Source organism: Ictalurus punctatus, chromosome 3 (genome assembly GCF_001660625.3).
Source record: "Ictalurus punctatus breed USDA103 chromosome 3, Coco_2.0, whole genome shotgun sequence".
In the NCBI taxonomy this organism is placed as follows: domain Eukaryota; kingdom Metazoa; phylum Chordata; class Actinopteri; order Siluriformes; family Ictaluridae; genus Ictalurus; species Ictalurus punctatus.
In genome coordinates this window covers 24,893,616-24,907,938 of record NC_030418.2, presented here as the reverse complement: position 1 = coordinate 24,907,938, position 14,323 = coordinate 24,893,616, and the positions used below count along the sequence as shown (strand labels likewise).

The 14,323-nt window shown below is 38.6% G+C and overlaps 2 protein-coding genes across 5 annotated transcripts in view; both read right to left on the bottom strand.

Moving 5' to 3' along the window:
• Nucleotides 1–227: 227 nt before the first annotated feature.
• On the bottom strand, nucleotides 228–1,736 carry LOC108262947 (homeobox protein vent1). Its single transcript, XM_017463292.3, has 3 exons — nucleotides 1,086–1,736; nucleotides 756–991; nucleotides 228–646 (listed from the first exon to the last, which is right to left on the bottom strand). The coding sequence occupies exons 1-3, from the start codon at nucleotides 1,354–1,356 to the stop codon at nucleotides 368–370; spliced, it is 786 nt and encodes a 261-aa protein (XP_017318781.1). The 5' UTR covers nucleotides 1,357–1,736; the 3' UTR covers nucleotides 228–367.
• Nucleotides 1,737–2,638: 902 nt separating this feature from the next.
• Nucleotides 2,639–14,323, bottom strand: part of LOC108263859 (kinase non-catalytic C-lobe domain-containing protein 1) — a 48,455-nt gene continuing 36,770 nt past the window's right edge. For 3 of the 4 annotated variants that reach the window (XM_053679793.1, XM_017465058.3, XM_053679794.1), the window contains 7 exons: nucleotides 12,361–12,576; nucleotides 11,280–11,362; nucleotides 9,306–9,459; nucleotides 8,807–8,929; nucleotides 7,626–7,685; nucleotides 7,028–7,185; nucleotides 2,639–4,329 (listed from right to left, as the gene is read on the bottom strand). In XM_053679793.1, coding sequence (XP_053535768.1) covers nucleotides 4,098–4,329; nucleotides 7,028–7,185; nucleotides 7,626–7,685; nucleotides 8,807–8,929; nucleotides 9,306–9,459; nucleotides 11,280–11,362; nucleotides 12,361–12,576 — 1,026 coding nt within the window. In that variant the 3' untranslated portion in view covers nucleotides 2,639–4,097. The other variant, XM_053679795.1, reaches the window with a different exon arrangement.

The window sequence follows — 14,323 nt, the reverse complement described above, 5'->3', positions numbered from 1 at the left end:
ACACGGTAGCTTTTTAACTAAAACATACACCTTAAAGGTACAAAAAGATGTACCTGTTGTACACCTTTGAGGATTAGAACCCCTTTTCTCAGAGTGAAGTCTACAATGTATCAATGCAACAGACATTAACTTCTAACATTACTAGCTTTAATTAGTGTTATTGTAATTGGTGTTACAAATTGACAAGGGCAGCCATTCTGAAATCAAATATATTTTAATTCTTCTCAATAAATAAACTTTTCCCATAAAATTCTTTACACAATTTCTTAATAATTCTCTATACACCACTGTACATCATGTATATTGCACATGTCAACGTAAAAAAAAAAATATTAGTGTCCACATATTCTCGGTCATTTTGTAAAGACTAGTAGTAATGACGCATGGGGATCATGTGGTGGCTGTGCTGAGGAATGATCTGCTGGTGCGGGATGGCGCGGTGATGAACAGGGAGGGCTGGGATCACGTGCGGGTTCGGCCCGTGAGGAGCTGTGGGGAAAGTCATGCGCTGTCCGCCGAAGTGGAAGGGAAGCGAAGGAACAGCTGAGAAGAGGACGTGGGGCACGATGGGAAACGTGTATTCAGCCCTCAACTCCTGAACCTCACGCTTCAGTTTCATCCTGCGATTCTGAAACCAAGTCCGAACCTGCATCAGATAAATTAAGAATGTGGTTAGAGACATGGACATATAGCTTCAACTATATTAGATCATGGAGTTTCAGTGAGGAACAAAATAACTGAAGACTCCGTCTTACCTGAGTTTCTGATAGGTTGAGTTTCAGTGCGGTTTTAACCCTCTCATTCGCATCCAGGTATTTGTGTTTGCTGAAGATTTTCTCCAACTTCTCAATTTGCTCTGGAGTGAATTTGGTTCTGACTCTGCGCTGGACGCCTCCATCTCTCTCCCCCTCACTTCCGTCTTCAATGGAGGGACACTCTGAGGCAGCGGCCTCGCTTTCATAACCTGAAGAGTAACCGCTGTTCTCTGAAGCTGAATAAAACAAAAGCACACCTGGTTATTGATTTGCACCTCAGAATACGTTTTCAGTTACTTACGCAGTAAAGAAGATAGTGGAGATACTTACAGCTTGGTGAGGTGCAGCTTCTCTGAGCTGAGTGCTTAAACACAATGCCTTCCTTCTCCTTCTGTTCCTCTGCGCTTGTGTTCTCCTCAATGCGGCTACATTTCAATTTGGGCTGAATGTAAACCTTGTCGTAAGAAGTCGGAGGCCGCGGTTGGACCAGACATGGCACATGTCGCTTTACAAGAGCCTGAGAAGTCTCCACTGGTTCTTGATCCTGTTTGTAGTCATGATAGCTCTGGGCAAGCCAGTCCACGGAAAAGTTTTTCACCATGTTTCAGCTCGAGGTAGTCCACGTGTATCCAGTCCCAAGAGTGTTGCGACGACTTAGAGTGGGAAACCTCAGTGTGTATATATATATATACCCCCCGACACCAGTCCGTATTAGCATATGCATGTATCTGTGTTAACGCCTGCTCGACTCGCAGTCATTAGAGCTAATGGGTCGTTATTGAAGCCTTTACATATCCTGTGATTGTGTGAAAACCTGGCGCCACTGAGTCTGTGAGAACATCTCTGGAGATATCAGCTGTCTGCTTGTCCTTTACACTAATCCAACAGCTGGCTGAGAATAAGTCATATAACCCATAGGAGTAGATTTCTAATTAACAGTAATATCCATCAATATTAGCCTATAAATATGAATTAAACGTAGCCTATAGAAAACTTAGAATGATGAACCATATGTGTTTGCAAATGACACATTAATGACATATATATATATATATATATATATATATATATATATATATATATATATATATATATATATATATATAGTATTTTACTGATTATATAAATATTAAATTAAAACTTCAATTTAAAGTGAAGTTATAGCCGGGGCAGACAAAGATTTTGCATGCTGTGATTAACATGATAACATGCACATATGTTGTTGTGAAAGACTTAAGACGTTATATACATATTTGTAAATCTCGCGTATTTTACTTCATGCTATTATAATACACCTACAGAGATGGTAAACAATCCATAGACCCATAGACTTAATATCAGCAGATATGTTTAACTTTATGAAATACTGCTAAAGGGCAGTGCTGTGGCCATAGGATTGTCAGAGAACCAGTGTTGAATCTTTAATCCCGTTGTGTTAAGAGTCTCAAATGTCTCAAAAGTCGGCTTGAATGAAAGTGTCAATGGAACGAAGAAATGTAAATGCAAATGACAGTCATGCATCTATCTAATGCTAGTCAATCTATGCAGACACTCTCGGAATTGAGTTTCTCGTTTTCCTGAGCACACATTCTTTTTGTGAAGAAGACAGTAGAAATGACAATAAAGTTCAAATGGCTTTGCAGTAACACGTCTCTGGTCCCCTGGAGAGCCGCTGGCGCCGCCACCGTTTGGACAGGGAACATCAAACGGATTACAGTAGCCGTAGTCAGAGTTGATGGAGCTGCATTTCACATGCAAACTGGCCAAACAATACACTCTTCAATATAGCAATGCAGACAAATCCTAAAGCGATACAAAAACCTCTGCTGTGCTGATCATGCTTCATAATTATGTCGGGATTCAAAGAGAAACACAGATCTCCATACTCTTACTGCAAGTTTATTTGTATTTAAGTTTATAGCGATTCATTTAATTAAACATACACTCCAACAGTAAGACATATTAGTAAGAGATCGGATGTGAAATGCACTGACACACAGACAATGTGACTGCAATGTTAATCCCACTCATCAGGTTATAGCTCACTGTATGTGTTGAGTCTCTCAGAGTAGTTTAATCCCATTGAGCGCCCAAACCGCCGCTGGCTAACAATGTGCTCCTAAAGGGATCGTTTAGCTCTAGTGGGGATGATAACAGCATGCTGGTTGCTTCCTTTATCTCAGATCTGTGCTTAGAGAGGTCGGAGCTCTTCGCCTCCCAATTAAGTGTGTTTATCTGAAACGCTTTGAAGTGGCGACTACAGAGAAGCATCGACCTCCAGGAGCGCCTGTTTCCTCACCTGGGGTGGACACACACACAAACGCACACACGCACGCACGCACACACAGACACACACACATACACGCACGCACACACAGAGGGAAACGCAGGCCAACCCGCCTAATAATAATAATAATAATAATAATAATAATAATAATAATAAGCCACATATGCTGATATAGAAAGCTTAATTATGCCATTGCTCGACAGATATAGAAAATACACTACAATCTGTAATATGCAGAAAAATATAACCAGTACAAATATTTTAGCTCTGTACGGCTAAATGAGAATAAACCTACTTGAAATAACCTTCTTATAATTTTACAATTTTACATCTGAGCATAGCTACTATGCTCTGCTTGAACTGAACTACTTTGTATGTGTGCAGTCCTTAACATTTAAGTTAATGGAATTAAGCCATGGCTGTTTATTACAGATATTTCAACTCCTGGTACTGCAGTATGAATATTTGGTACATTTTTCAATGGGATTTTGTTTAGAATATAAAGAATTGTTTAAGCATTTTTCAAAACTTTTCCATCCACTACATCTGCAGAATGAAAATCCTGTTTCCTCAAAATGCACTTATAGTAAAATTCTAAGTCATGTTAACTTCCCCAAACGCCTTTCGCTTCACAGTACAGGGAAGTGTGATAAAACAATTGGTTGTGTTGAGCACAAATATGTTTCAGAAGTGGTGGATATTGATAAGGTTGGGAAAAACTGATATTTCATTAAGAAAATATTGAATTGGTTCACTAACCTAGGGTTAGAGGAAAATACACAAAAGATGGATTAACTTTGACCGCATTAAAAAAAAAAGAATAAAAAAAAAACTGAGGCTCCCTAGAGCTGTAGAGATTACAGCACCTGAATGGAGATTCTCAGAGCTCCCATCCCTCTAATATCCATAGACTTGTACTTGATTCCAAAGTTTCCCCCCAGTGTCTAGTCATTAAAAACCATGTGTATTAACTTCTGCACAGAGTATGTGAGAGATGTCTTATCTTCTCTCTCATCTCTGCCCCTCTGTGCTTCTATGTCCGATCTCGCTCTGGGTCACTGGAAGGAGGCTTTGACCCTGCGCAATGTGTCCTGAATGCGGCGTGTGTGCCGCTCTGCAGCAGGCTGGTTAAAGTTGGCCTCATTGTCAGCAGCAAGCAGTGACACGTCACAAGTGCCCAGACGGTTGATTCGGGCCTGAAGATACGCCTGTAGTTCTAGATCAGGAGTGTATGTATACTTGTGCTCTTGGAAAGCATGGACCTGACTTACCACACGTGCTATAGTCCTGCAGAGAAAGAGATTGAAAAGGGATAGAGAAAATGAGAGGGTGAGTTAAATTAAACTTAATTTTAATTGTATAGCACTTATCAGTCCATACAGGATTTCACTAAGTTTTTTTGTGATTGTTGCACCCAAAAATGCTTAATTTTGCTGTGGCTTTTTCAAATTTGGCGATGCAATTTTCTGAGTTTTTTGAGACTTTCGAAGTGATGTTTGTTAGTAAATTAGAATTTTAGCTATACTCATGTATACAGATGCATGTGAATTGAAGGGGGCTTTGGCTGAATGCTCATTGTGATGACATCACATGACGCATCTTGGTACAAATCTGTGGAAAATCTGCTGTAATTCTGAAAAAATTGCAAGTTCCTGCCAATATTGAGGAGTTTCCTTGATTTTTTCTGTTAATTTCTGTGATCGCAAAATTGCAAAATCCTATAGGGACTGATTTAGCAAAAAAGCAGCTTTACAGAAATCCAGATGCTGATTTAGAGCCCTAATGAGGAAGTCAGAGGTGACAGTGAGACGATTGAGATGACATCAGGAAGAAACATTTACCTGTGTGAACATGCCATAGGCCTGCTGCAGGGAGGCATGAGGGCTGCAGATGTGGCCAGAGCAATAAACTGAAATGTCTGTAATGGAAGATGCCTAAGACAGTGCTACAGGGAGACAGCAAGGACATCTGATTGTCCTTGCAGTGGCAAACCACATGTAACCGTGTGTCCCCCTGATGGAGAACTTACAAATGCCTTTGTGGAAGAGTGGAGTATCATCTCACACCTAGAACTGACAAATCTGGTGCAGTCCATGAGGATGAGATGCACTGTAGTACTTAAAGCAGCTGGAGGACACCAGATACTGACTGTTACTTTTGATATTGACCCCCCTTTGTTCAGGGACTCATTATTCCATTTCTGTTACAAATGTCTGTGAAACTTGTTCAGTTTATGTATCAGTTGTTGAATGCTTTTATGTTAATACAAATATTTACACATGTTAAGACATTTCCTGGAAATAAAAGCAGCTGAATGTGAGAGGATGTTTCTCTTTTTTTTTGCTGAATATATTTTTAACTCCAACTATATGTCCCTGGCTTGCATGGTACCTGGGAAAGAAGGATAAGCAAATTCAACACAGGTAGCTAGGCACAGCATGGTTTGTTTGTGGTGGAAACAATGTCAAATGTGAGTTAATTTGTATGAGCCATGCTGTGCCGTGAAGGAATAAGTGCAAACTTTACACCAAACACAAATAAGTAAGATTGCAATAACACATGACAGTCAGTGGAGGCCAGTTCAGCAGGCCTTTAGCTGAACTTCCCCTTGGCTTGGGAAAAGTGTGTGTCCTGATTCCATCAGACAGCTCTGGGTGTATAACAACCAGCTGTGTGTCTAACTCTCAGTACAGCCACTCAGACCCTGGCATCTGCCAACAACACCCAACCCCTCAGGTACCTGGCACAAACCCATCACCCCAAGCAGGCCGTCACGACTGATGTACCATCTGGCTGCACACACCCCTCAAGCTTGGTGTACACAATCTTGTGAACACTCAGGACGTGTGAACCCGACTGGACACGGAGACATGTGCAGTCACCAGCTGTGTCATTACCACTCGCTCAGAATCTCCATGACCTCTGATCCCCACAGATGTCTACCAATGTGTGTGTGTGTGTTTGTGTGTGTGTGTGTGTGTGTGTGTGTGTGTATTATGGTTTAATTTGAGAATATTTTGGGATGTGTGTAGTGACAGTGACAAGTGTAGCTTCAGTTGCACATCAATGGAACTGCTACTGGAACTTGTATCACTAAATAACTTTGAATTGTGCACATTTGAGCTACAAAGTGAGAAGGAACATGAATGTGGGTTTTGTTAGCAACAATCTAACCAGCCAATATTAGTGATCATGAGTTTATGAAGCATATTATGGTATATGGTCAGCATTTAAGATTTAACAAATGTGTCTATTTGATTTATCTAAAATAAGTTCTACTATAAACTGATTTAAAGTAGTGAAGTGACATTTTATTTACTGTTACAGTTTGAGTGGCCATGTTGACATGATATCATATGCTGAACTCAGGGTTTGAGGATACCTTTCCAAGTAGGAGGGGGCATTTTCTTTTGTTTTTCCTAGAGGCCAGAGTTATGAGCTCACAGCATTACTAAGCCTGAACGTCCAGTCTTGGTGATTCTGTGTGCAAATTAGTACAACTGAAAAGCTGGTATTATGTTTGCATATAATTTAGTAACTCAAAATGAAAAGATTAAAAGATGACTAAACATTACTGCAGCAAAGCTTGATTCGTACTGGATTTCCATGACCTGTTCGCACCTGAGCTACTGATAGCATTTAAATAGAGCATGTAAAAAAATTCAAACAAGTCCAATGAAAACATGATGCACTCTTTATCTTGCATATTTGATGTATTGCACCACCTTTCACAGAGAAGAAAGTATCATGATCAGTTTAGTATCATGTATCAAGGACATTTCAATAAATAAAACTCCTACATGCCTACATTGCACATGATGTAATTCACACAATTATTCTTTGTAAATCACCTGTAACATGCCTGATTTTTTCACAGGGAGCTAATCCCATTGCACACACACATTAGCACTCATTATTCTTGATCTTGATAAATGCGTCTCTATAAAAGACATCTGTACAGTTGAATAATGCCACATTTTCTGACCTTAACTTGGTCCACTTGTATGCTTTGTTAGTCAAAGTGAAGGCGCCGATTTCCAGCTGTTGTATGTGCATGGCCAGGATGTGTGCATCTGGTAGCGTGGGCTGCCTCCTTCCCCTCTCTCCCTCCATCAGACATAAACTGTCACTCTTCAAAAACACCTGCAACAAAGACACAAAGCAGATCAGCCCTGATTGTCGCAGAGAGTTAGCCTGATCCAGATCTTACTGTTTCAGCAAACATACCGTATATTACATTTACATTTATTCACTTAGCAGACGCTTTTATCCAAAGCGACTTACAAATGAGAAAGATACAAGCAAAGCGATATCAAGCAGAGAACAATACAAGAAGTGCTACCATACAAGATCTATTAATTGAATTCCAGAAGAAGCAAAGTGCAGAGTAGAGGTGTAAGTGCATTTTGGTTAATTTTTTTATTTATGTATTTTTTTTTATTAATTTTTTTTTTATTATTATGAGTTGTTTAGGTGTTCATAGAAGAGGTGGGTCTTTAGCTGTCTTTTGAAGATGGTGAGAGATTCTGCGGTCCGCATTGATATTACTATGCTATAGATCAAAACTCAAAGCTCTCTCTTACCTGAACTGCCCTGATCTCCTCAAGAACATCCGACATCTTTGCTGACAGCTGCTTCCAAGCCTGCAAGTGCCAAATAGTCCCAAACATTAATATAGTTTAATAAAAATAACCAGGTTGAACCAAGCTGAGTGAAAATTAGGAAGCCATAAAACCATTCAAAGATGTCACTGAGAATGTAAATTGCCCTATTATGCAGTCTTTCAGCAACTATATTTACATGTGGACTGTTAAACCAATCATTATCTGATTTAAGCAGTTACCAGATTTTTTGATAACCAGCACATGTAAAAGTATGTTACAGTGTCTTAAATTGGATTACAGTCATTACTGGATTTTAAGGAATCCAAAAAGACTCCAGTATTTTAACCCAATAATAAGGTTATTAATTTTTTTCAACATCTGTGCATGTGTGGAACGAGGAAAAAAATTGTCCATCTCAGAGACAGCTCGAAGGAAGAATTATGTGCAATTATGTTGACTCATTAGCAGTTTATAATCTTCAGTCAACTGTGCTTCCAGCTAATAGACATGCAATAATATGATGGATTAAAAATAAACAATGTGGTATAATTCTAAAAGCTGCTTCACTACTTGCTCGATAAAATAGTTTACCTCCAAGCCACAAATGAACCAATTTGCTACTTGTACTGACACTATTAAAATAAATACAAATATTGATTGACATATAGATCTAGAGTTTTTTCCCATTACTAAGTGCATGTAAACTAATTATTTCTGAAACCTGAAAGTTTTATTTGTTGTTATGAGATTATTCCGTACATGTAAATAGTATGTGTAGCAAACATGTACAATAAATTAAATATATGGAATTTACAGTTAGAGTATCTGAATATGGAGATAAAATACTATAGTGTATTCATATTGCAAACATAATATAGGTGGCTGTGGATCAGGTGGTAGAGAGGGCTGTCCACTAATCGTAGGGTTAGCGGTTCGATTCCTGGCCCACGTGACTCCACATACCGAAGTGTCCTTGGGCAAGACACTGAACCCCAAGTTGCTACTGATGGCAAGTTAGCGCCTTGCATTGCAGCTCTGCTACCATTGGTGTGTGAGTGAAGGGGTGAATGAGACACAGTGTAAAGCGCTATATAATTGCAGACCAGTTAATATTTTAGCCTGAAAGAAAGAAAATGACTGTTATTTTTGTCCAATTTTACCGGTAATTGTCGGACAATCACGTTCTCCAGTCCTCCAAGAATCTGCATGGCTGTAGCAAAGTTCCTTGCTTCATAACAATGCTTAGCAATAGTGAGAAACTTGGCAAGTAAGGCTGTCTGAACCTAAAAGAAGACAGAGAACAGCAGATGATGGCTAAAAAATTAATTCAGCTCAGTTCCCAAGGAAAGACAAACAACAGGGTTGAGATGGAGACTGGATTAGCTGAAAGAAAAACAACCACCTCCTTTTTGAGCACAGCATCTGGGTTAACCCTTTCTTAAAATACATTCACCATTTAAGATTTTGTACTATGCACTGAAAAACATGAAGGTAGAATATTTTAGTCACATACACAAGTAGAGTAACACTTTTTTCTGAGCACACCCTGGATTGTTAGTAAGCTGAGGTAATAAAAGTGAATATACAATTTAATACTTTTAGATCTAAACACAGGTACACAAACTAAGCATACTAATTAATAGATCATTAGAGTATTACCTTTACTGAGTCTGTGATAACAATCTCAGCTGAGACCCAGTTACTGATGCTTTCTGCATATCTCAAGAGGTGCTGTAGAGGCCCATCACGCCCTGGCTCATCACCCACAAACAAACTACTGCCCTCTAGTGGAGGGGGATCAGATGATAAACATCTGGCCAATACAGATGATCAAGCATAATATTAGTAATGCATCTTTAACATTCAAATATGTGTTAGAGAATACCAAATAACTGTTAGTATGCTCTAAAAAATTTAAACCATGACGTATAGAAACTAACACTTAGCTTACAATCAAATTACATATGTTTTATTTTCAGGAATGATATAATAAAATGTTATTTTCAAACTTATTCTTTGATGACATAATCCATTCTTTTTGTTAATGCAAGCATTTTTAAACACAAAAAATGGCTTCCAAATTTTTCAAATTTTAAAATGCATAATTAAGTACTGGAAGCATCATCAAACCATGAACTTTGGTATTAGTAAACCATAAATGATGGTAACTAAGTTGCAACATTACATTACAGCATTTGGCAGACACCCATATCCAGCACAACTTACAATTATCTCATTTTTATACAACTGAGCAGTTGAGGGTTAACGGCCTTGCTCAAGGGCCCAACTGGTAGCATGGCAGTGCTGGAATATGAACTCTCAATCTTCTGATCTGAAGGCCAATGACTTAACAGCTGAGCTACCACCTCCCGCAAAGTTAACACATTAACACATGTTACTCACATTTGTTTGAAGCTTAAAGAGCTACAACATGTACATTCACTAATCTATTCAAACCATGACTAAATCCACATAAATTAGCAATAAATAAATAAATAAATATTACAGCATGTATCTAAATGTGGATAACTTACATAAACCTGTCGCCAGGTTTAATCTTGGAACTTGTGATTCAGAAAAACATGCAAACAAGCTCATTAAGGTGTTCATATTGCTCAATTTGGGCTTCATTTTATTTATGGACGGTATAAACACTGCTTAATGCAGATGTTGATTATATGTCTTCTTTGGTTTATTAATAAAACGAATAAGTCGGTATGTAAATCAAATAATAAGTGTTAGTTATTTAAATTTCCATGTGCGATTAATAAATTGATCCATCCATCAATCAATCAGTCTATCTATCTATCTTATTTTTTTAATGTTACTTATGGTGTATTAATGCTCTTTGTTAACTAATATGTTAAATAATGCCAGTTAAGAGAATCTTAAAGTAAAGGATTAACCAATTTCAAATGTAATAGAGGGAATAAACATCTTCATATCCAATACACAACCATGCAGCCAAAATGGGAACGCTTAGATCAGGATTTTTACATCACACTTCACTGCGTATCCACATGTCACTGCTGGCTCTTATCCAACACTCACACATTTCTCCACATACAGTAGGAGTGCCAGTAACAGCTTATGTGCCTGCATTGGCCTTTTTTCTTTACCTTCTTGCCCTAATCATGAACAGCTCTTTCGAACCTCATGAAGCCAGATTGTTGTGTTGTGTTTTTTGTTCCTTGTTACAGTTGTAGTTCCTGAACATGACACTATTGATTTTGAGAAGGTACAAATAAGGGTCATTGTACAACAGAGGTGTGTTAATGACAGATGGATAACTTCCAAATGGAATGTCCGGCAATCAGGTTAGAAAATCAGAACACAATCAATGAATGTCAAGAGGACATGGTTGTCTGCATGTTGCCACCATCAGATTCCTAGCTACAGTAACGTGCAAATAGTGACTAAAAGTAACAGGCTTGGCCTGTAATTGTTTTCGGCTACAGTATCAAACCTTAATCTGTTATGGGCCAGTAGTTTCCTCAGGACTATTCACAGAACTGGTGAAATCAGCAGGGACTCTGTATTTTATGAAGTATTTTACAAAACACATTGGGCTTTTCATCTTGAAAGATTCCACTATATAATCATCTGTGTGAAATATAGCCTGTGCAGACTCACTTGGAGATGCTGACTGCTTTTTCTTTCACTCCCTGTGCTCTGGAGTTGAGAAAATGCACAGGGTGACAGCCTTGGAAGATTTCCTACATTAGAGACAAAACAGATGGGGATCCAGGCACATACACTGTTGAATCAAGACACACTTGATAACTTGAAACAATAAAGAAATTAGGAGAGATATCTTGTCTCCCTCTAGTGGTTGAGGTTTGCAAGTGCATCATCAATAACAGGGGAAAAGAAAGAACAGCAATATCCCACTTGGAAAAGGCTGTGTACATTTTGTTTTTATGTCCAAAACTACAGTGGAGAACATCTAGTGCACTAAATTCCGATAATGCTTCTCAATGCCTAGTGTCCAAATTATATACTCTGTCAGGTACAAAAGACCCATACTGCCCTAGAAAGGCAAACCACAGTCACTGAGTTTACACAGAAACTGATAAAAATGACTCCCATGTATGTAGCCAAATGCTGTGGGAAGTTAAGTTTGTAAAAGTTCAAATGTATTTTCAGTCATTAGTTACTGTGTCTGAAGATGATTAATGGCCTATATCGTAAGTAGGGTTTGGTTTCACTGATGCATGATTTGTATAACATGGTTACTTAAATTCGAAATTCAATTACCTGCATCCTTGTGCAACATTCTGCTCCATTTTTTTTTTTTTTTACATTTTCCTTTTATTGACCGTTGCCATTTGTCACACACACACACACACACACACACACACACACACACACACACACACACACACACACACACACACACACAGAAAAAGTATTGCCAGCTTTGGCCCAGTGTACCATTATTTCCTATTGGAACCTTTGGTACTGGACCCATGGCTAATGAAAAAAGTCAATTTCCAGTTTTCTGATACCAAAAGTTCCATTAGTTTGTGCATAGCTAAAAGGCCCTCTAAAGCTGCTCTAACTCCAAGAGCACAACCAAGTCAACCGTGTCATTTATTTGCCATTTGCACAATTACAGTGGGTACACTAGGCATTGAAATGCTTGTAACCAGGAGCAACAGAGTAATACCAAAGCCAAGTGAGTGAAAAAGAGTGCTCCCTGCTCTCTTGGTACCTGTTGGAGCAGTGTGAGCTGTTGTGCTGTGTTCAGGGGACTGTGCTCTGTGTGGCTGAATGCCACTCTCTCCTCATTCCTCACAGACACATTGGTCAGCTGGCTCAGCAGGGAACTGTAGCAGGGTCGGGGCAGTGCTGAAGCGATTGAGTACACCTTCTCCTTTGGTTGGCTCACCTGGGGCTCCACCACGCGAGAAACACGCCACTGAAAACTCTGTGTATAATGCACACAAACACAGGAGTGGAAATAACTAGCAATTTTAACTAGTAGAAAAACCACACTTTACAGATGTAGTGCTAGTAATAAAAAGACAAATATTGGGAGTAAAGATAATACACAAAATACACATAAAACATAGGCATAAAATGAGGAAAAAAGCAAATGAGGAATCATATACAGTGGCGCTTGATAGTTTGTGAACCCTTTAGCATTTCTATATATCTCCATAAATATGACACAGCAGATTTTCACACAAATCCTTAAATAAATCCATAAAGAGAATACAATTAATCAAATGAGACAAAAATATTATACTTAAGAAAATGTTCCAATATTACATATCTGTGAGTGGCAAAAGTATGTGAAACTTTGCTTTCAGTATCTGGTGTGACCTCCCTGTGCAGCAATAACTGCAACTAAATGTTTCCTGTAACTGCTGATCAGTCCTGCACAATGGCTTATAGGCATTTTAGCCCATTCCTCAGTACAGAACAGCTTCAACTCTGGATGGTGGTGGCTTTCCTCACATGAACTGCTTTCTTCAGGTTCTTCGACAACATTTCTATTGGATTAATTGATATAGTATAATACTTTTGCCTTATTTGTTTAATTGGGTTCTCTTTATCTACTTTTAGGATTTGTGTGAAAATCTCATGATATTTTAGGTTGTATTTACAGAGTTGTGACAAAGTATTTGTAAGAAGTATCGTGAATTCTTCTGTTTTTGCATATATATATATATATATCATACTAAATTGTTTCAGAAATGTAAACTAAATCTAAGATAAAACAAAGGCAACCTGAGTAAACACAAAATACAGTTTTTAAACGATAATGTTATTTATTGAAGCAAAAAAATTATCCAATACCAACTGCACCTGTGTAAAAATGTATTTGCACCCATAGTTACTAATTCCCCAAATCTATGAAACGGCGTTCAAAATGTGGTTCAGCTGGACTAAATGCAACCAGGCCTGATTACTGCAAACCATTTTCAATCAAATCAACAGAAATCAAAGGACCTACAAAAGACTTACAGGTCTCTTTTGCATCAATAAAGGTCACTGTTCATCACTCCACTATCAGAAAGACACTGGGCAAAAATGGCATCCATGGAAGAGTGGCGAGGTGAAAACCACTGCTAACCCAGAAGAACATTAAGGCTCATCTGAATTTTGGCAAAACACACCTTGATGATCCTCAACCCTTTTGGGAGAATGTTCTGTGGACTGATGAGTCGAAAGTGGAACTTCCACTGAAAGTGGAAGACAGGGGTCCCATTACATCTGGTGTAAACCAAACAAAGAATTCCACAAAACGAACATCATTCCTACATTCAAGCATGGTGGTGGAAGTGTGATGGTGTGGGGATGCTTTGCTGCTTCAGAGCCTGGGCAACTTGCAATAATTGAGGGGAAAATTAATTCTGCTCTCTACCAGAAAATCCTAAAGGAGAATGCTGGATCTTCAGTCTGTAAGTTGAAACTCAAGCACAAGTGGATTATGCAGCAAGACAATCATCCAAAGCCCTATGCTTTGGATCATTGTCTTGCTGCATAATCCTAGTATAATACTAGTAAATTCTAGTCCTAATAAGTAAGTGAAAGCCTGATCTCCAGTTATCAGAAGCATTTGGTTGCAGTTATTGCTGCTACAGGTGGCACAAACAGATTTTAAATGTAAGGGGGTAATTAGTTTTTCATATGGGTGATAGGTGTTGGATAAATTTTTTTGTATTATG

Coding starts and splice junctions, on each gene's coding strand:
- LOC108262947 (XM_017463292.3), bottom strand. CDS start 1,356: ATGGTGAAAAACTTTTCCGTGGACTGGCTTGCCCAGAGCTATCATGAC. Junction 992..1,085: donor AAGCTGCACCTCACCAAGCT/GTAAGTATCTCC, acceptor TGTTTTATTCAG/CTTCAGAGAACAGCGGTTAC. Junction 647..755: donor TCAACCTATCAGAAACTCAG/GTAAGACGGAGT, acceptor TATCTGATGCAG/GTTCGGACTTGGTTTCAGAA.